Genomic DNA, 20,532 nt, shown 5'->3' on the forward strand with positions numbered 1-20,532 from the left:
TAGGGATCATGCACCTCACGCACATGAACTATGAATGGGAATGGAGTCGTGTCTGTTCTTCCCCAGAACAGTGTCTACACTGATTTAAAAGACTCCTCTACTATACCACTCCTGTACTACTCCCTAGTTTACATACAACATACTTTACTCACTACTTCTCTTTGTATGAAAAGCATGTGGGACTCTACAGAGCTCTGTTCAGCCTCTCTGCTTGGAACAAATCTTTTCAATAAGCAATTGACAGCGTTGTTCAGGTACAGACTGACCAGACAGCAGCTAACTTCTCCACGGGTCAGGAGGACTGCCATAATGCCTCTATAGCTGGAAGTTAAAGTTTCTAAAGTGTTCATGTTCGGCTTTGCTCTTGTTACAGAAAACCTGAGCTCGCCTGAATTGTATAGTAACTCCTAGACAGAGATGTTCAACACTAAAGTTGCAGGCTTGTGCTTTGACAAACTGGATATGTCTGAATACCTAGACTGTCTGAATGGAGTGTCTCGGGTACCAATAGAAGCTGTCAAGCTGAGGCATCAACTGAAATGAATTGTAGCACTTACTGTATGGCTAAAAAAACCAAGAGCCTTGGCACCATGTACATTAGTCGGTGAATTCAGAGGGTGACTCACTTTAAGCACATCAGCGACTGGCTGTCACTAAAGGCTCTCACTAAATGTCCTAGAATCATGTTCAAAATCATACAAATGTGAAGCAGGGGCTGTTCACCTCTGTTTGACACACAGCCTATCAGTAATGTCACTTCACACCTTGATGAGCGGCCTGTAGAAAAATGGTGGAGTGTGCGTTTGTCTGTGCCTGGCAGCATTTTCATTTGGTTGTCAGGGAGGAGAATGAGTAATTGAGTCGCTGTCAACAAGGTTTACATGAACTATCTACAATGTATGGAATATCCCAGTGTGGCACAAAAGATTCATGAGAGATGATGGTGTCTGGGAGTATTTTTCCTCCTGCCTGACCATGGCATGGTGAAATAGGAAGAGAGGTGTAAGCACTTTCTATGTCAGTTTATGTAAACATTGATTCTGTACCCACAGAGCTCCATTGTCATGGCAATTCTCATAGAAGTATCTTATTTCACATTCAGTGAAGTGCATCATACACACAGATAACATGTTCTTTCCCATACAGGTATTCCACTTATTCAGGTTGCATTTGGTTGACAGTGTCTTGGTTGTTCATACCAGGCTCATATTGAGGACATTAATAACAGATTGCATGACTTCATCTAATCAATGACTGATCCAAACTCAGTCGACCCTGCAGCCCACCATGACATGGTTTGTCCATTGTGTCTCTAATATAGTATGGTTGTAATACAGTATGCTGCCTGGCTGCCAGGCCATAGAGTTCCCCTTGTCAGGGCATCAGTGGGATTTTACACATGTGCTTCAATTTACTGTCTAACAAACAGCCAGGGCTTCCAGTTTAGGTGGAACTGATGTGGAACGCTTGTAGCCCAATAATTAGTTCAGGCTCCTCAGTGTGGACACATTCAGAAGCCTGGCTAACTAGGTCACTCAGTGGAGGAGACGAACGCCATGAAGTCATCACTAGGGCTGTTATGGTGACTGTATTACCGCCTCACCGGCGGTCACGAGTCATGACGGCACTCAAATTACACATGACCGTTTAGTCAGGGTAATTAAGCTTCTCCAAGCTCTGATGCTGCTGATGGTTATTAGTAACCTACCAAACTTACTAACTGTGAAAGGATTGACGCAGGAGATAGGAAGCAGGTACAAGGAGTGAAGGCGTAATAACTGACGGACATGAAACAGAACAGGAACAGTGTCTGAACAGGAACACATAACAACAATTAATGTGGACACAGGGAACACCACCGAGGAACAGACAGATATACAGGGGCAATCAACCATGTGAAGGAGTCCAGGTGAGTCCAATGAGCTCTGCTGCGTGTAATGATGGTGACAGGTGCGTGTCAAGACGGGTAGCCTGGCGCCAGGGAGGTGGAGCAGGCGTGACAAGCTGCATGGTACTCGGCACTATATTGTCCCTCTAATCACTCTGACATCAATGCAAATGTAATCAAACACTTCATGAGAGGCCATGAGCTCATGTTGTCCATCATATCTTGAGGCTATGCAATTGTGTGCTAAAACAGAGTGATGGCTATTAAAAGAGGAGGTTCCCATCAGCTTTCTATAGGCTAGGCCTACTATATTTATTTCTCAACCTTCCTAATATAAGCACATTTCTTCTCTTTACAACAGGAATATATCCTACCTGGCTGGCATGAAAATTAACTGCGGGAAAAGTGCCCTCCACTCGTTATTTAAGTGCATAGATGACGTCCATTTCCCCCCTGCCCCTGTTTTGAGACCGGTGCATGATAATGGTCCATTCTAAATCAAAACAAATCTCACACATATATTATTTAGTATATGTAAAGACAAAATTAAATCTAGAACAGTCTGATGGGTGACTATATTAGCCTATCACCTGTGAATGATATATTATCACTTGTGAAAGATGTGCAGCAAGGCAAGAAACAGCTTGTGCCTTTTTTTTTTTTTTTTACTTTTTCAAGTCATAGTCTCACACCTCATGTAGCTTAGTCCATAGGCCTATATTTTTTTATACGGTTTGTATCACAACTAAAGTGGCCAAATAACTTTTTTAAATGAAGCACATTAATGTGCTTTACAAGGGGTGTCGAGCCTAACTGGCATACATACTGTACGCAGTGCGTGAGTTTCAAGTTTGGGGAAGATCATTGTCACCATAAAAATTCACCTTTATGATAAAAGCATTACATGCACAATCACACTTTTAAGAATGGTGTTTTTCCCGCTAATTGATTGCATTTTGGAACATTCGTGCGTATAGCCTTCTGCTGTGTGCGCTTTACTGCTCTTATAATGTGAAGAAATAGCCTAAATGTTTATCAATATTTTAAGCTAAACGTTCTGATCAGTTGCGTCAGCCTCAATGCTTAAAATGTTTTTGGGGATGCTAGTGGTTGTATTCATTTGGGATCTATCGCATCCCACAATTGTCCCAGACTATGTTTGGAATATTTATTTCTCGCACAGAATAGAATTGGTCAACTTTTGTATTATGGGGGATAGTAGATTGACATAAGCTAGTGCTTTTGCTGTTCATTAGGCCTACTCGAAAAGTAAATATGGACAGTTCTTCTAATATCTTCAATGTGCGAGTCGGAATTGGCGTCACTGATTTGTCTGTCTTCACTTGTAGCTTGAGAAAAAGATCCGATCACTATCAAGTATGAAGGTAAGACCCAGACGCAGACCACGTCGAATAAACAATATGTTAATTTACCAGCGGGGGCAGCTAATAGACAGGCAAGGCAGGCATGCATAGTAAACCAGAGGTGGGGCAACGGTACCGGGCCGCAGGTAGGGTCAGGGGCAGGCGGAGTGGTCAGGCAGGACAGGCAAGGGTCAAAACCAGGAGGGTGAGAAAAGAGAGACGGGGAAAAGCAGGAGCTGAGACAAAACGCTGGTTGACTTGAACAAACAAGACGAACTGGCAACAGACAAACAGAGAACACAGGTATAAATACACAGGGGATACTGGGGAAGACGGGCAACACATGGAGGGGGGTGGAGACAATCACAAAGACAGGTGAAACAGATCAGGGTGTGATAGATCACGTGACGGTTATTGGCAAATAAGAGTTGAGCTATCTGAGAAAGCCATGAGAGTGAGAGGTGTTTCAGAGCATGCAGCCGGGAGAAGGGAATTATAATTATTATATTCACCCCAAGGGCACAACGGCCACTGGCCTCAAAAGACATGGATTTTTTTAGAGGAATTACGGCCACACAAAGGGGATGACGGCAATAAATCCGAGGCATTATCAAGTGCTTGTCAAATTGTGAATGAGAGACAGTCTATAGGGAGGAGGTTGTGTGGTGCCAGGACAACAACCTCTCCCTCGTGTTCCCTCGTGTTGTGCCAGGACAACAACCTCTCAACGTGATCAAGACAAAGGAAATGATTGTGGACTACAGGAAAAAGTGGACCGAGCACACCCCCATTCTCATCGACGGGGCTGCAGTGGAGCAGGTTGAGAGCTTCAAGTTCCTTGGTGTCCACATCACCAACAAACTAACATGGTCCAAGCACACCAAGACAGTCATGAAGAGGGCACAACAAAACCTATTCCCCCTCAGGAGACTGAAAAGATTTGGCATGGGTCCTCAGATCCTCAAAAGGTTCTACAGCTGCATCATCGAGAGCATCCTGACGGATTGCATCACTGCATGGAATGGCAACTGCTCCGCCTCCGACCGCAAGGCACTACAGAGGGTAGTGCGTACGGCCCAGTACATCACCGGGGCCAAGCTTCCTGCCATCCAGGACCTCTATACCAGGCTGTGTCAGAGAAAGGCCCTAAAAGTTGTCAAAGGTCCAGCCACCCTAGTCTTCGACTGTTCTCTCTGCTACTGCATGGCAAGTGGTACCGGAGTGCCAAGTCTAGGTCCAAGAGGCTTCTAAACAGCTTCTACCCCCAAGCCATAACACTCCTGAACATCTAATCAAATGACTACCCAGAATATTTGCATTGCCCCCCCTCTTTTACACACTGCTAATCTCTGTTGTTATCATCTATCATCACTTTAATAACTCTACCTACATGTACATTGACTGTGTATCGGTACCCCCTGTATATAGTCTCGCTATTGTTATTTTACTGCTGTTCTTTAATTACTTGTTACTTTTATTTCTTATTCTTATCTGTATTTTTTAAAACTGCATTGTTGGTTAAGGGCTCGTAAGTAAACATTTCACTGTTAGGTCTACACCTGTTGTATTCGGGGCATGTGACGAATAACATTTGATTTGATTAAATGTGCACCGCCTGCGCAAATGACAAAGCAGAGCTCATGCCTTTCATGTGACTTTTTTCAAATCATTATTAGTGGCAGCATGCAGTCTTGTATTAAAAATACAAACCTTGTTCTATATGTTTTTATCACAACTACAGTTGCATAAATAACTCTAAATTAAGCATTTAGGAAGACCTGTTTCCTTGTTAACCGCTCAACACTGAATAGCCGGATGTGCGCGCTCCCTCAGAAATTCTTTAGAGAAAATATATTTTCGATTTTATTCATACTATGAAATAATGCCACGAAATTCTAAGCGAATCTTGTCTGCTAAATGAACTAGTGTAGCCCACAGCCATATGGCATAGCCAGATCAGGACCTAACATAAGGACAAAGGGTATGCTATTCTGTTCTTCTGAAATAGACTACATTTTCTTCATATCCTGTTTCTTTAGACCTGTCTAAAATACATAATGGATTTATTGTGATGGTGTAGGCTATGGATTTAATAGACTTTTAAAAATATAAATGTTCCAAAGGTCTGTATCAGTGGCTTATAGGCTATGCGTGGAAGCCAGGAGATGCTGAATGTGTTTATGTTAATTAATGGTCAATTTCCGTGAGACCGGCAGTTATTTGCTTGACAATCACCGGCTGACAAAATTTCATGACGCCACCGCCCTAGTAATCACTGACGTCTCAGTCTCGGTATGTGGTCAGTTTGGTGTCCGTCTTCGCTATAGGGCTTTACGGCTTTCTCAGAACCAGTCAACACCTGACCATGCTAATCCAGTCATTGAAGTGTATCTCTTTGAGGGCAGAGGTGTTTAATTACTGGCTTTCACAGTGTTCAAGCTGGCTCATCCTGTCCTTCTCATCTGTCAGGGAATTGATAATTAAAACGTTTCTCAGACGTAACCCTAGACTACAGGAAAGTGAATACACAACTATTCCATTATCTTATAGAGAGTCATATCACTCATGACAGGAGACTACAATCAACAGGCATATTAAATTACATTTGTGTGCGTGCGTGTGTGTACAAGTTGAAGTTTCTGTGTATCTAGAGGAATCTGCCGTGGGCTATTTTGACACTCCCCCTCCGTCATTCTGAAAAGCTGACATCAACCTAAAGGTAGGAAACTGGTTGTAATTTAATGACCAGTGAAAAGACCTTGGGGGAGATGTCTTGAAACAATACATTTCTGAATACATTTCCAAATATAAAGAAATACACTTTGATTTAATGACTGATGAGAGTCCTCGTCCCACCTAGCATCAATCACTTGGGGACAGTCCATGAGGTGACCTCTGCATTTTACTGCTGAATTCAGCACAGTCAGAAGAGGACTGGCCACTCCTCATAGCCTGGTTCCTCTCTAGGTTTCTTCTTAGGTTTTGGCCTTTCTAGGGATTGCTTGCTTGCTGTTTGGGGTTTTAGGCTGGGTTTCTGTACAGCACTTTGAGATATCAGCTGATGTAAGAAGGGCTATATAAATACATTTGATTTGATTTGAATTCTGAAGGTTTCAACAGTCATTAAAGAAGGGCTTCTTTACATAAATCATCCTCACAGCGATCAGAGGTCAACACTTATGTAAATTGCAGACCATGATTGAAGAGAGTTTGATCAGCTGCTTCATTAGTTGAACATGAATAAATGAAGGGCAGTAATACTCTTCCTCATTATGTTCACTCTCGGGTCAGGGCTCTATCATATCAGAGCTGTTTACATGAAGTGTCTGATTGATACTGAATAGGTCTTTGTTTCCATGCATTCCTTCACTCTCCTATATCCTGGTATTAGACCTGTGGTGTGGCTGGATTGAATGGTGGGATATTTGGCGGCTTTGGGACCTTCAAGCGTGACATTCACCGTTGGCGATGATTCATTGTGAGCTGGATGGGTGTAAAACAGCGGCGTTTAATACAACGCTGTGGTTTTGGGAGAACACTGTCTCTGGGCCAATCAATAGCTGCTCCTTTCTGTCTACAGTCCTATTTACCATGTGATTTATCACCAAGTGTTTTGGGGTGCCAATGCCGCCTGATGGGTTGGCATTGTCTGTAGGTTGGTAATCTCGTTCCCAGACACTCCTGCAAAAATGTGCGTAGAGTCTGGTGGACCAGCGCATCAAACTTGGCCAAATCATAGAGCTGGGAGAAACTCCTGGCACATAGGCATTGGCTTAATCTAACTAATCTACCAACCAATCATCTCCCACAACACCTTCCCCCTAACGCTCCCCCTTATGCTAGTACATCACAAGCACAGAGCACCACAAGCACACCACACCACAAGCACATGTGATTCGCTAAAATGAAATGATGACAAATACTTTGCCATAGAATCACTCGCATATAATTCCATGGTCACTCCCACTAAGGCCAACTTTGAGTGGTTGATATCCCAGGCTTATATGCGCTGTGCGCAATAGCCTGGGGATGAGGTTAGTAGGTTGGTAACACAGCATCTGCTAATGTCTGTGAGTGCTGTAATTTCATCAGGCTTTTGCTCAGTCACACTCCACAGTGTGAGGGAAGAGAAGTTAGCTGGTGAGAAGTGCTGGCACCCACCAGGAGTGAAAAGCTTCATCAGATAAGACCATCCTACTGGGAGAGTCTGCAGCGCCCGCTCCATCTGTTCTCCCTTCTGGTTAACTCCTCCCTAAATAGAATGTCTCGCCAAGTCTTATATATAACTTTCCTTCACCCCCCCCCCCCCCCTCTTGTCTCCTCCCTCTTTCCTCCTCTCCTGCAGGGTACCACCACAGCCTGCCGTCCTCACCGTACTCCTCCGGGCCCGAAGGTCAAAGGCTACCTCCATCTGGAACTTTGTCAACAGAGTTCCTGAACCATGGTGTGCCAGTGAAGATCCTGTTGCTGGTGTGCAACGCCGCCTGGAATGCCCAGCAGGCTGTCAGGTTAGGTGACTGTTTCAAACACACTCTGGGGTCTAAGGGGCGGTTGGTGTTGTTCACCTCTTCATACTGTCACTCAGAAGTGAAAGAGAAAGTTACAGTTATAACATAAGGTCATTAGTAATTTCTAAATATAGGCTTTTCATTCGACTTTGGGTCAGCAGGAAAACATCTCACGACTGTAATGTCAATGGGGAAGCACATATGCAGCACAGAAAGGCCTCTACTATCTCATGTGACAGTTGAATGAGCCACAGTCAATGAGTCACAGCCGCCTCTAAGAGTTTCTTGTCAATCTAATTGAGAGGCGAGTCTCCAACTGAATGGTTGTGAAGTTTGACATCTGACACGATGGAGTAATCCATCAGACATCCAGCCCGGCAGCAGTGGTGGGATCAATAATCGCTCAGGAGACCTCACAGAGTCGGACATGAGAAATCCAATCCCATCCAGAAGGCTTAGTGTCTCTCAGAATTCTACCATGCTTCAACATTGCTGATTAACCCTCCCACTGGGCACCACACACTGGTGTCAGATGTCAAACTTCACAACCAATCAACGTTGTTTCAACATAATTTGTCAACGTATTGTGATGTGGACTCAACTTGGAAAATACATTGGATTTGAAAAAAGTAATCAACCAGTACTGTTTTCATCTCATTTCAACCAGAGTTGTAAACATAAAAATGTGTGTAAAACAGGAAAGGTTCACCCATTTTGAATGTTATATTGTTTTTGTGCATCCCTGAGTGATCTATTAATTCCCATGGTCCTTTCATGTTTTCATGTGTGTCTGAGTTATTGGCGTTCAAGCAGGCAGAAATCCGTCCGGTATGACGTAGCACTGTGGTAAAGTCACTCTCACTACACTGGAATAGGACTTTTAGATGGTGAAAACGTCTATCATACATGTTACATTTCAATACTGGCCGATGTCATAACACGGGAGGATGTCTTCTCTTAAATGAGCCATTTGTTATATTTTTTGCAATATTCCTACCTCGAGAAATGTTTTATTTAACAGAGGGTCTAGCCCATTTTCCCTATTTGTCTGCCTCTTGGGTAGTATAATCCAGGGTGCATTGCATGTTGCCGTTGCCAGAGATATGAAAGAAAGGAATGAAGGAACGTATAACGCCCCACTCAGCAGACTGTCGACCATTCGCGTTGACGTTGTCATGCTGTGTCACACGGTTGCTAAACTAATCTTCACGCAATCCCTTCTCAAAATCAGTGTATATGTCGAGAAATGTGCCTATTTTCATCTAAAGCACGTAATGTCACGATTCCAAAGCTATACGATATTACAGGTAGCAAGTTAATTTTCTCACATCTCGGAAATATGTGTAATGTTGTACTTCTTGTTGACGAAATTAGTGCTAGAGTTGATTTTTTGAGCTAGCGCCCAATTGACAGGTGAAGGGTGAAGATATTCACTCCTTAAAGGAGTGTGTTCCTTGTCCCAGATCGCCCAGAATACACCGGTCTGTACCATAGACATAGCATGTGCAACGTTTCCCATCTCCTCAAAAGTATATCTACAGTTGAGAATGTCAGACTCCACTATGTGGGGCACATCGATCTACAGGTTGAACATGCTGAGATTGTAGACTCCTAAATTGATGGTGCAGTTTTTTAAGGCGATTTTACAGCTAACTAGCTACTGCACATGCTGATATTGGTATTATTGTGTGGAGCTATGTTTTCTTGTTTGATAGCTAGCTACCTAGCCAGCCAGCCCATAAAGAAAGCATTGCATGTGGATTTTGTAGTCGATTTGAGCTGCAACACATATCCACAACAATTTTCCATTTTGTTGCCAACCTTATAACGCCAAAATGAAACATTGGTTCACAAAATATTATTCTCGCATATTAGTGTTAACACTGTAAACTCATTTTTTGTTGAGATGGAGACGTGAATCCAACATTTTAATAACAAACATTTTTTTTTAAATCAACCAACCTTTCTTCATATACAAGACAATATCCAAAGGTAAAAGTGTTTTATTATTATCATGGATTTGGAATCCTATTTACAGGGCTAATGGTAACTACTTCTAAACTTCCAAAAATCCAATCAACCATGGATGAATGATAGTATACCTAGCTACCCGTTGAAATGATGGTGTCCTTTGTTGGGCAAATCAGATGTCAATGTAGCCGACATGAACCCAAGCTCACTCTGAATGTACTTTCACATACAGCTTGGGTATGAGAAGTTAGAGGAGTTACTTTCAACTATTCTATGTTATTGAGGTAGTCTACACAAAAGAGTATGAAAGCTGATCAATGTCTAAATGTGTTGACATGATAGCTCAGCTGAAACAAACACAGCTTGTTTCCCAAGCTTAGCAGGGTACACAGAGGTAGGCATCTGGATGGTGGACTTGATCGCACTGATATTGAAACAATATAAAATAAAATATGTCCAATCAAATCTAAAATTCAACATAATTTCAATATAGGAAGAAAAAAACTAGAAGTTTCAACGCAATTTCAACGTATACATAGTTCTGATGATTATGTTGAAATTAGATTGATGTAAGCACCTGCTAGTCAAGTCAAGTCAATGCATTTAAGTTGTCTTACCCTAATTTCAATGTTGGTTGAAATGAGATGAAAACAGTACTGGTTGATTACTTTTTTTATTTTTTATTTTTAAATCCAATATATTTCCAGGTTTATTCCACGCCACAATTCGTTGAAAAATTACCTTTAAACAATGTTGATTCAACCAGTGTGTGCCCAAGTGGGCTCAGACCTGTCTCTGTCTCATCAGGTGAAGGGTGAAGATATTTGTGTGCAGAGAAAATTACATGTGGATTGTACTCTTTGTCTTTTTCTTATTGTCCTACAGGGAATAGGTTTTGCAGGTACATTCCTCTAACCAGCACAGCGTGAAATCTTAATTTCAGTGTCATTGCTTTGTTTAACCGTCAACTCCGAAGTGAGTGAATATATTTTTGAAGACCTTCTTGATGGATCTAATTAGTAAAATAAAACAGTTTAAACTAGAGATGTCAGTCATTTTGCATTGGATGCGTCTCCGCCGGTGTCTCCCTTCCGCATCTGCAGTGATAGGTAACAGCACTAGAGCGACAATTGGTCTTCTCACAAAATCGTCTGTAGCGTCCGAACAAAACATGAGACTTTCACGAACACGATGGTGTTGTCTGTTTTGCTCTACAACCCCGACACATGTCTTCAAAGTCATCTGAATTCGGTACAGCTGATTTGCCAGCTTCTGTCTGTTACGTCTGAGCAGTTTGGTGGTCTACACACTAATATGACCCCTCTTGAAAGCTGAGACTCTCACGTACGTGTCAGTTGCCCACAACAAGAGTTGTCTGAAGGTCTCCCGGTACCAGTTGAAAAAAATGATGGAATTACAGTATATATGGAGACTGTTCAGTGCCAAAATTAAGGGGTTAAATACCTATCATAGATGCAGGACAGACATTTCCGAACAAACTTCCTTTGGAATTTGTTGGGCACTATCTGTTGTTCCAAGTAGTGAATCTGTTATTAAAAGCATTTGTATGGGCTAATAGCAGTAAGGCCAAATAAAATTCTAGATCAAATAGCTAAATTATCCTTGGTATGACCTCCTTAAAACGATTCCATATAACGTAGTAAAAGAGCTAAGAGCTTGCTGTCTAATCCATATCATCTCTGGACACGGCATGCTTTAGATGTGAGTTCCTCGCTGAGATCGTTCAAAGCAAGATTGCTAGACATAATAGTCTGAAATCCAGTCCTGTTTGTAGCAGGCCACCTCACCCATATTGATTTCATGTATTTTGCATTTGCTTAGATGTTTCTTTCCTGGTGATCCCATCATTATGCACAGTGTGGGACAGGACAAACAAATCATAATGTGACCCATATTGATGCTGTGTCTTATTTCCATGCAGACAAACTGCCTGTTGAGGAGAGAGATGCGATGCGGATCAGTGGGAATTCTGACACATTTCATAGTCTCCATTGGATGATCTTATCACAAGTGTCAGATGTTTTTTGGATCAAATAACTTACTCATTTGTTTTGGTCTGACAGATGAAAATAAATCTGACTCTGCCATAAGCGTGAAATTATTATTAAGAGATATGAGCTCTTGCATTATTTTTGCAATTTATTCCAAAGACTGCGCAGCTAGAAAATGTGGTTCCTTGGAAGTTGTGGGTTAGTGAATGTATGTTTTTGGTTTCACAATGGTTGGGAACAAAGCCATACGTTTTGTGACTGGTAAAAAGGAATGTTTTCTCAACGTTCTGAGAACAGAAGGGAACATTTCGCCTGTTCTGGGAACGTTTATTTTTAGGTTGCAGGGAGGTTCGGAGAATATTTTACTCTGGTTCCTTGAAAGTTTTCCTGGGAGTTTTTATTAATGCTCTGAGAACAGAAATTATATGTTATTTTGAGGTTTTTGAATAACTTCTTTTCAAACTTTCAGAAATACTCCTCAGTTTTATCAGTTGTCCGGGAGGCTGTTCTCAGACAATCGCACAGGTGAAGAAGCTGGATGTGGAGGTCCTGGTCTGTTGTGGTTACATGTGGTTTGCGGTTGTGAAGCTGGTTGGACATATTGTCAAATTCTCTAAAATGATGTTGGAGGCGGCTTATGGTAGATAAATAAACATTCAATTCTCTGGCAAAATCCCTGGTGGACATACCTGCAGTCAGCATGCCAATTGCACACTCCCTCAAAGCTTGAGACATCTGTGGCATTGTGTTGTGTGACACAATTGTGCATTTTAGAGTGGCCTTTAATTGTCCCCAGCACAAGGTACTGCTGTGTAATGATCATGTTGTTTAATCAGCTTCTTGATATGCCACACCTGTCAGGTCAATGGATTATTTTAGGAAAGGAGAAAGGTTCACGAACAGGGATGTAAACAAATGTGTTCACAAAATTTGAGAGAAATAAGCTTTTTGTCCAGTATATAATCTTCTTTTCTCTATCCATGGAATTAGTCCACTGCACCACCAGGATTGAGCTAGCATGCCATGTTTTTTTTACACATACAAAATATAAGCTATTAATTTTAGTCTATTCAAACATACCCCATTTCATCTGAAACAAGCACTCATTATGATCAGGCCAATGAGTGGGTGTGGCCAATGCACCTGAACATACTTAACAAGATAGAGGATAGAGTTTTGTTAATGCTGAGAACAGAATATATATGTTTTTAAATAACATTCGTAGAAAGTTCTCTAAACATTACTAGTTTTCTGTGGTTTTTATGGAAAGTTTTTGTAAACCTCCCTCTGAAAAATGTGAGAACATGACTTTAAATATAACCATGATGAAACCTGTAGGAAACGTTATGCTAATGTACAGAAATTCCCACAGAAGAACATTGTTTCTTAACATTCTTGGAACAATTAGAGAACATGACTTTAGATAGAACCATGATGAAACATTATGCTGAAGTACTTACAATTTTTTTTTATGTTCTCTGAACTATTTCAGAATATTCCCAATGTCAAACCAGTTGAGCAATGTTCCTACAGTAGAACATTACCAGAATTGAAATGAAATGTAAACATGTTTGAACTTTTAGGAAACTTTCTGTTAAAGTAATGAAATACCAAGAAAATAAAGTTTTGTCAAGTTCCTTATATGTGCTGAGAATGTTCCAGTTTCCCAGAAAGTTGTGGGAAGGTTGTATACAAAATAACCATAGGACAAGCATGCTCTCACCAAGCTCTAAGAAACATATGGTTCTCAGAATGTTATGTGCTAGCTGGTTGTTGTTTTTTAGGCTCTTGCCCTGAGATGAACCCAAATTATTCAATTTTGATCTGTGTAATCTTTATAATTTATGCACCCTCTTAAAGCTGTGTGTGCTACTCTTAGTTAATCAGGGGTTAGTTATCATGACGATTCATTTCTTCAGAAAATATTTGTGAAATTGTCCTCTGAAAAGGTCTGTCTCAATGGAGCAAATTCTGTGTATTTCTGTAGTATGTCTTTGGATTGTTATCGCACCACTACCCCAGCTACGCTCCATTCTGCTGCCTTGGTTATGACGTTGGCAGGCTTGGCCATGCGCTAGTCCTCACAGCTGCCTTGGTTATGACGTTGGCAGGCTTGGCCATGCGCTAGTCCTCACAGCTGCCTTGGTTATGACGTTGGCAGGCTTGGCCATGCGCTAGTCCTCACAGCTGCCTTGGTTATGACGTTGGCAGGCTTGGCCATGCGCTAGTCCTCACAGCTGCCTTGGTTATGACGTTGGCAGGCTTGGCCATGCGCTAGTCCTCACAGCTGCCTTGGTTATGACGTTGGCAGGCTTGGCCATGCGCTAGTCCTCACAGCTGCCTTGGTTATGACGTTGGCAGGCTTGGCCATGCGCTAGTCCTCACAGCTGCCTTGGTTATGACGTTGGCAGGCTTGGCCATGCGCTAGTCCTCACAGTTGCCTTGGTTATGACGTTGGCAGGCTTGGCCATGCGCTAGTCCTCACAGCTGCCTTGGTTATGACGTTGGCAGGCTTGGCCATGCGCTAGTCCTCACAGCTGCCTTTGTTATGACGTTGGCAGGCTTGGCCATGCGCTAGTCCTCACAGCTGCCTTGGTTATGACGTTGGCAGGCTTGGCCATGCGCTAGTCCTCACAGCTGCCTTTGTTATGACGTTGGCAGGCTTGGCCATGCGCTAGTCCTCACAGCTGCCTTTGTTCTAGATGGATGATCCCACACAGAACTATCAGAGTGATCATCTGACGATCAACACTCACATCTTAAATCCATCAGTCTGAGTGGACAATTTGTTCTGGCTGTCTTTTCTGTGTACACTAAGACAAATAAAGCACACCATTGCTTCAGAGACAACTCACAAGACTGTTGTAGTAGCTCAAGACTTTACAAGTCTACTGCTAAAACGGTGCCTGTGTGGAGTGTGTGGAGATCATTGTGGGATGAACATTGACACGTCTGTAAGCCAATTTGACATACTTCCAATCTTGCATCATTCTCGGGTGAAGAGAGAGGGGTAGTACTGTGTACCAGGGCCTGCCATAGAGAGAGGGCTTGACAAGACTATGGGCCGATGATCTGAACAGCATACCAAGTCCTGGAAATAAAGGAACAAACACCTCAAAGCACAGAAAATTTGTTGTAATCTCTTTGTCCTGGTTGTTGCAGCTGTTGCTCATAGTGACCATGGAATGTGGGTCTGCAATTACACAACAACCCGTGGAAAGTACAGTATGTTGAATGGAGGACAATGACATTAATGGTAACAATGTTGAACAGTGTTAGCGATAACGTAATGTACCTTGAGTATCTACATGGTTTCCATGAGTTAATGGGACAACCCTTCATGAAACTATGATGAGTATTGAATTAACACAGAATCAATATTTTACTTTAAGACTCAGATGAGAAATACATTTTGATAGGGTTCATGCACTTTCACGTCGACCTAATCAAGCAAAATGTTGTAGTGAAGGCCAGAGAAATATTTGCTAAATATTCAGCTCTGGGTCGTGTTACCTGCCAGATTGACGTACACTGAGGAAAATATTTAATCTTAATTTGATAGATCGTTGAGATGCAACTTGATTAACCCTGTGACGAATCTCTCAATGATGTGTGTGAGCCTCAGCCTCTCCTAGTTAGAGATGAGGAGTTTATGACAGAGACATGGCCTTAATCTGAGGTACCGTTTAATGAAGGCATCATGTGATCCTTCAGCTCTGATGCAGAGCTCTGGTATAATGGTGATTAAATAGGTTGAGTGTCATCCGTGACGATAGGAGAAGGGGGCCTGAAGACTAGTAAGAAACCAGCGACCTAAGCAGGGCTAGTGTGGTTCTGCCTATATGACAGTGGGAGAATTGAATGCAGGATGTGTACTCTACTCTTTCACTCACTGTACATTGAATAAACAGTCATTTAGGTCAATGAAATGTTAGTTGACCACAAACATCCTCATCAATGAAATTACATTTTTTGATCAGTTCACTTCACGAATCCCATTGATAACTGTCTAAGATCCTATCTCTTCTGACTGAATGGTCTTCATGTGTTCCCATCTGCTCCTCAGGTTTGGACCGCCGTTCCTGATGAGGGAGGACCGCTCCATCTCCTGGGACCAGCTGCAGCAGAGCATCCTCAGCAAGCTCTACTACCTGATGATCAACGGAGCACAGGCCCAGGTACAACACTGGAAGACCATAGCTGACACACAGCTAATGGCTCAGCGACTCTCCAACGCTAACCTTTAACCCTGGGCTAGTGTGTTTTCTGTTATATCTCTCTATGCCTTGTCTTCTAGTGCAGTATGGGCTACCTCTTGAGTATAAAAAAAAACACCTAACCAAAACTACCTTACGGTATATGCATATACAGTCAGGTTCAAAAACATTGACCCCCTTGATAAAGATGAGCAAAAATTACTGTATAAAATATATAAATCAAATACTGAGCTATATTGTATGCTACATTTTTTTATTATATTATTTTATACTAATACAATTGCTCAGAAAAAAAATGATTTTGTCTTACAAGTAATATGTTTTTTCTCAAAAAGTTAGGCGTCTAAATTATTGACACCGCTGTTTTCAATACCTTTCAATTCCTCACCTCGTGAGGATAACGGCACTGAGCCTTCTATGAGTTGGAGAACACATTGGGAGGGATCTTAGACCATTCCTCCATACAGAATCCATTTGGATCCTTAATAACCTTTGTCTGTGCTTACGGACTGCCCTCTTGAATTCAAACCACAGGTTTTCAATGCGTTTCAAGTCTGGAGACTGAGATGGCCATTACAAAATATTGATTTTATGGCCAATTCATTTCTTTGTAGATTTTGATGTGTGCTTGGGGTTATTGTCTTGCTGGAAGATCTAAACCAAGTGGCTTGTTTGCATTGTCTCCACCTTTGTTGGGACAACTGCAGAACATCGGAAAAACATGTAATGATACAAATGCAAAAAAAAACAGTCTGCTTAAATGCGCCCAGCTGTGGGACATCTGATTGCGGTTCAGCGCAACATAGCATGATGTTAATCATGTCGTCAAACAGCTTTCCAGTTAGTGGCTGACTGTCAGGCGGCTGCATGGCCACCAGACTACATGTCTGTCTGTCTGTCTGTCTGTTTGCTAAAGGGTCCTAATGTTTTAGGGAGAGAAAAAAAAAGACAGGTTAGCATTCCGTGAAGGGAGAAGGAGAGACAGAGATGCCATGAAGGAAGAATGTAAGAGTGTTAAACTCTCAGTAATTCTCTGTATTGGATTTATCCTGTCCTTTTTTAAACCTCCAGTTGGCTATTTAATTAAAGTCTAGCTTACAAAATCAGTGTAAGGAGCTTACCTCAGCCAAGAGAGAGACATCCAAATGTATGGTTTGCCAAAAAAATACAATTCTCTAGAGCTTGAAAGGACAGATACGAGTCAACCTGTGGTTTATGGCAGCAATCACTTACTTCCAAAAGTGGATTTTCTACCCTTATCTAATTTTAGACCACAGCAATGGAGTCCAATAGCAGCAGTGGCAGTAAGCCAGTCAGTCTGCCTCATTGGATCCTGATGTTGCCTCTCCGTTGCCTGGCATCTCAGTCAGCATGGAGCTGCTCACTCGAGCAGACAGGGTGACATGCTACGTATGCTACGCTAACCATTCAGATGACATGGTGCTGGTGACTGTGTATAATTAGAGAATAACAGCACCCCTCCTCGAGCAGGCTGTGGCTCAGACTCACAGCTGTAATTCATGACACTACATGATGTCCTCACAGTGACACACTCTGTGAGGATGGGGAACTGATGAGATTTAATTGAAGATGGAGAATGTGGAATGGAGAATGGATATTTGTCACACAGAGACACACCATTTTACAGACAGATGATCAGACAGATGATGTTATGGTAATACGTGAGGGATTAAGCAGAAATCCGTCAGTGCTTAGATTGTAATGGGAAAGCATCAGAACATTATTCTCACGTGTAAATAGTGTTGCTATCTACCAAATCATAATGTTCTCTTAACACAAGCAGTAATTAACCCAGGTAGATTTAAAACTGTAAGAAACTGAAAGAAACTGAAAGCAATGATTTTCTCTTGGAGTGCATGTGCTACTATAACAACTATTGTGTCTAATTCAGTATTGTTTGGTCTCCTCTTGCCTCTTGCAGCGTTCTGGCTGAGACAGGTAGAAGCTCAGAGGTGTAGTGTTGCGTGGTGTTGAGTTTTAGCTGTGTTTTTCTTCTTATCTACACAACAGTCATTCTGACAGGGTGTGACATTACTCAGAGCCAGAACAAACGTTGTTGCTTATTTGTTCATTTTCCCTCTCACTTACTCATAACTTCTCACACACCTGTCACACACGCACATACACACACACAACTGAGCTGAGCCTCTTTCTGCTTCACACACACACCAGTGCTTTTCACACATTCTTAGACTGCAGCCCGCAGTGGGTGGGATGCACACACACACACACGGGTATATACTGTATCTGTGTGTGGCATGGGTGGTCTTTGCATGTAGACACAAGTCTATCATGCTAGGCAGAAAACAGGGCTTAAACAAAGTGGCTAAGTACTAGATGAGAGGAAAACAAATTTCAGGTCCACTTTTGTCAACTTTCGTTTCAAGCTTTTGACAGGTAATTCACTTTGAAGACTTTGGGAAGGTTGAGGTATTCTAAGTGAATGTGTTCACAAAACACATCTGAGACGGCATGGAAAGCTGCCAGAGGGTAATGCAATAAACACTAGGACCTCAAATATGTAGCTGCTTTACACATGCATTTATAGAGGACAGTGTGACCCAGTGGGAAATCCATTCTTCTTCCATTTTCAACCATTCTGGCATTGCAGTTGGAGCAGTCATAAGAGCACTTCATGTGTTCTGTGTTCGTTATCTCAGGTTGAGCACAAATATAGAAAAACCCTCTTCAAGACTCTAGGGTATTTAGACAAACTGCAGGCCTCACAGATTCCTTTATGAGGTCTGGTTATTCCCCCGACGTCCTAGAATTTAGATCTAGTGTCTTTATTCTAGGTTACCCCATGACAGGTCTGTGTTGAACTGTATGCCCACACGGCATCCTAATGTACAGTCCCATAGCAGCTTTCGACATATAATTCCTCATTAGTATTGTCATTCTGTATACCTTTGCAAAAGATGTCTTTTTTCATCGTTTCAATTTTGTTCATAAAATAATGTCAATCCAAATGCATCAAGAGGAGTAGAGGAGTAGTGGCTCCCCCTTTTGGCAATCCATTAAAGGACATCCATTTAAGGACATCCATTTAAGGACATCCATTTAAGGACATCCATTTAAGGACATCCATTTAAGGACATCCATTTAAGGACATCCATTTAAGGACATCCATTTTCCCGTTCACTCAAGTTTAAAGTTTTATTAGTCATATGTACACATGGTAACAACAAAATGCTTACTTGCAGGTTCCTTCTGGACAATTGTCACACCCTGACCATAGTTTGCTTTGTATGTTTCTATGTTTTGGTTGGTCAGGGTGTGATCTGAGTGGGCATTCTATGTTGGATGTCTTGTTTGTCTATTTCTATGTCTGGCCTGATATGGTTCTCAATCAGATGCAGGTGTTAGTCATTGTCTCTGATTGGGAACCATATTTAGGTAGCCTGGATTTCACTGTGTGTTTGTGGGTGATTGTTCCTGTCTCTGTGTTTTCACCAGATAGGACTGTTTAGGTTTTCGTTCATTCATTGTTTTGTTAGTTATTTCATGTCTAGTTCCTTTTATTAAAGAACATGAATAACCACCACGCTGCATTTTGGTCCGCTTTTCCTTCACCAGAGGAAAACCCTTACAACAATAAGAAATAATTAAAGATAACAATAAGAACAACAAGTAATTGGCTCAGGAAAATAGAATACACATTTTAGAATAAGTATAATACAGGAAAGCACAATTTATAGTCCAATATTTAAACATGTATCAGAGAAAGGGGGGATTAGGGGGGAAGTGTTGAAATTGTGCAGTATTAGCGATAGTATTTGAGAGTCTGATTGCAGCAATTGGCTGTGTGTGTGTGTGTGCGTACGTTTGTGAGCGCGCGTGTGTTTAAGTGGGCATGTGTTAAGAAGCACGCTTTGGCGGGTCATGTTTCGGAGGACGCATTACTCGACCTTCGCCTCCTGAGCCCGTTGGGGAGTTGCAGCGATGAGACAAGATCAAAATTGGGGAGAAAAAGGGGGTAAAAAATAGAAACCCTCTCTGAGCCTCTTGGTGTCAGACCTTATGCTTTGATACCGTCTGACGGACGGTAAGGGAGTGAACAGCTCATGTCTGGGGTGTGTGGGATCCTTGACGATGCTGCTGGACTTCCTCAGGCACCGTTTCAAGTAGATGTCCTGTATGGGTGGGAACACAACCCTTCAGACCACCAGCAACAGTACAATATCTGAAAATGTGGGACAGACCACCCCTTCTGACCACCCCTGAAAGTCAGAATAACCATGTTCCACATCATCATGGTGATGTGCCAAGTGACACTTTGCTACTTTAAAACTTGACTACTGACATGCAAAAGATTCTGGGACTGTATTAACAATGGACTAATGAATTTCTCTTTTGAAGTGTTAAACAAACCCTGATAGGGCTGTTTGGACAGATGGGAGCTGCCTCCATCAGGATGACAGGAGAAACTGCATCCATCCCATTATTATCCTGCTATAATAATGGAAAGGTTTTGTCGATCTTATATGATTTACGCCGAATGGATTTCAAAACCATGCTATTATGTTATTAACTGATTCATTTACTTTAGTT

The 20,532-nt window shown here is 42.0% G+C and overlaps 1 protein-coding gene across 1 annotated transcript in view; it reads left to right on the forward strand.

The window, feature by feature from the left end:
* Positions 1 to 20,532, forward strand: part of LOC135554332 (ubiquitin carboxyl-terminal hydrolase 43-like) — a 98,105-nt gene that overhangs the window by 59,226 nt on the left and 18,347 nt on the right. The window contains exons 7-8 of the mRNA XM_064986579.1: positions 7,598 to 7,760; positions 15,810 to 15,921. Coding sequence (XP_064842651.1) covers positions 7,598 to 7,760; positions 15,810 to 15,921 — 275 coding nt within the window. The remainder of the gene's footprint in view (positions 1 to 7,597; positions 7,761 to 15,809; positions 15,922 to 20,532) is intronic.

The sequence above is a fragment of the Oncorhynchus masou genome, chromosome 14 (genome assembly GCF_036934945.1).
Source record: "Oncorhynchus masou masou isolate Uvic2021 chromosome 14, UVic_Omas_1.1, whole genome shotgun sequence".
Taxonomy (NCBI): Eukaryota; Metazoa; Chordata; class Actinopteri; order Salmoniformes; family Salmonidae; genus Oncorhynchus; species Oncorhynchus masou.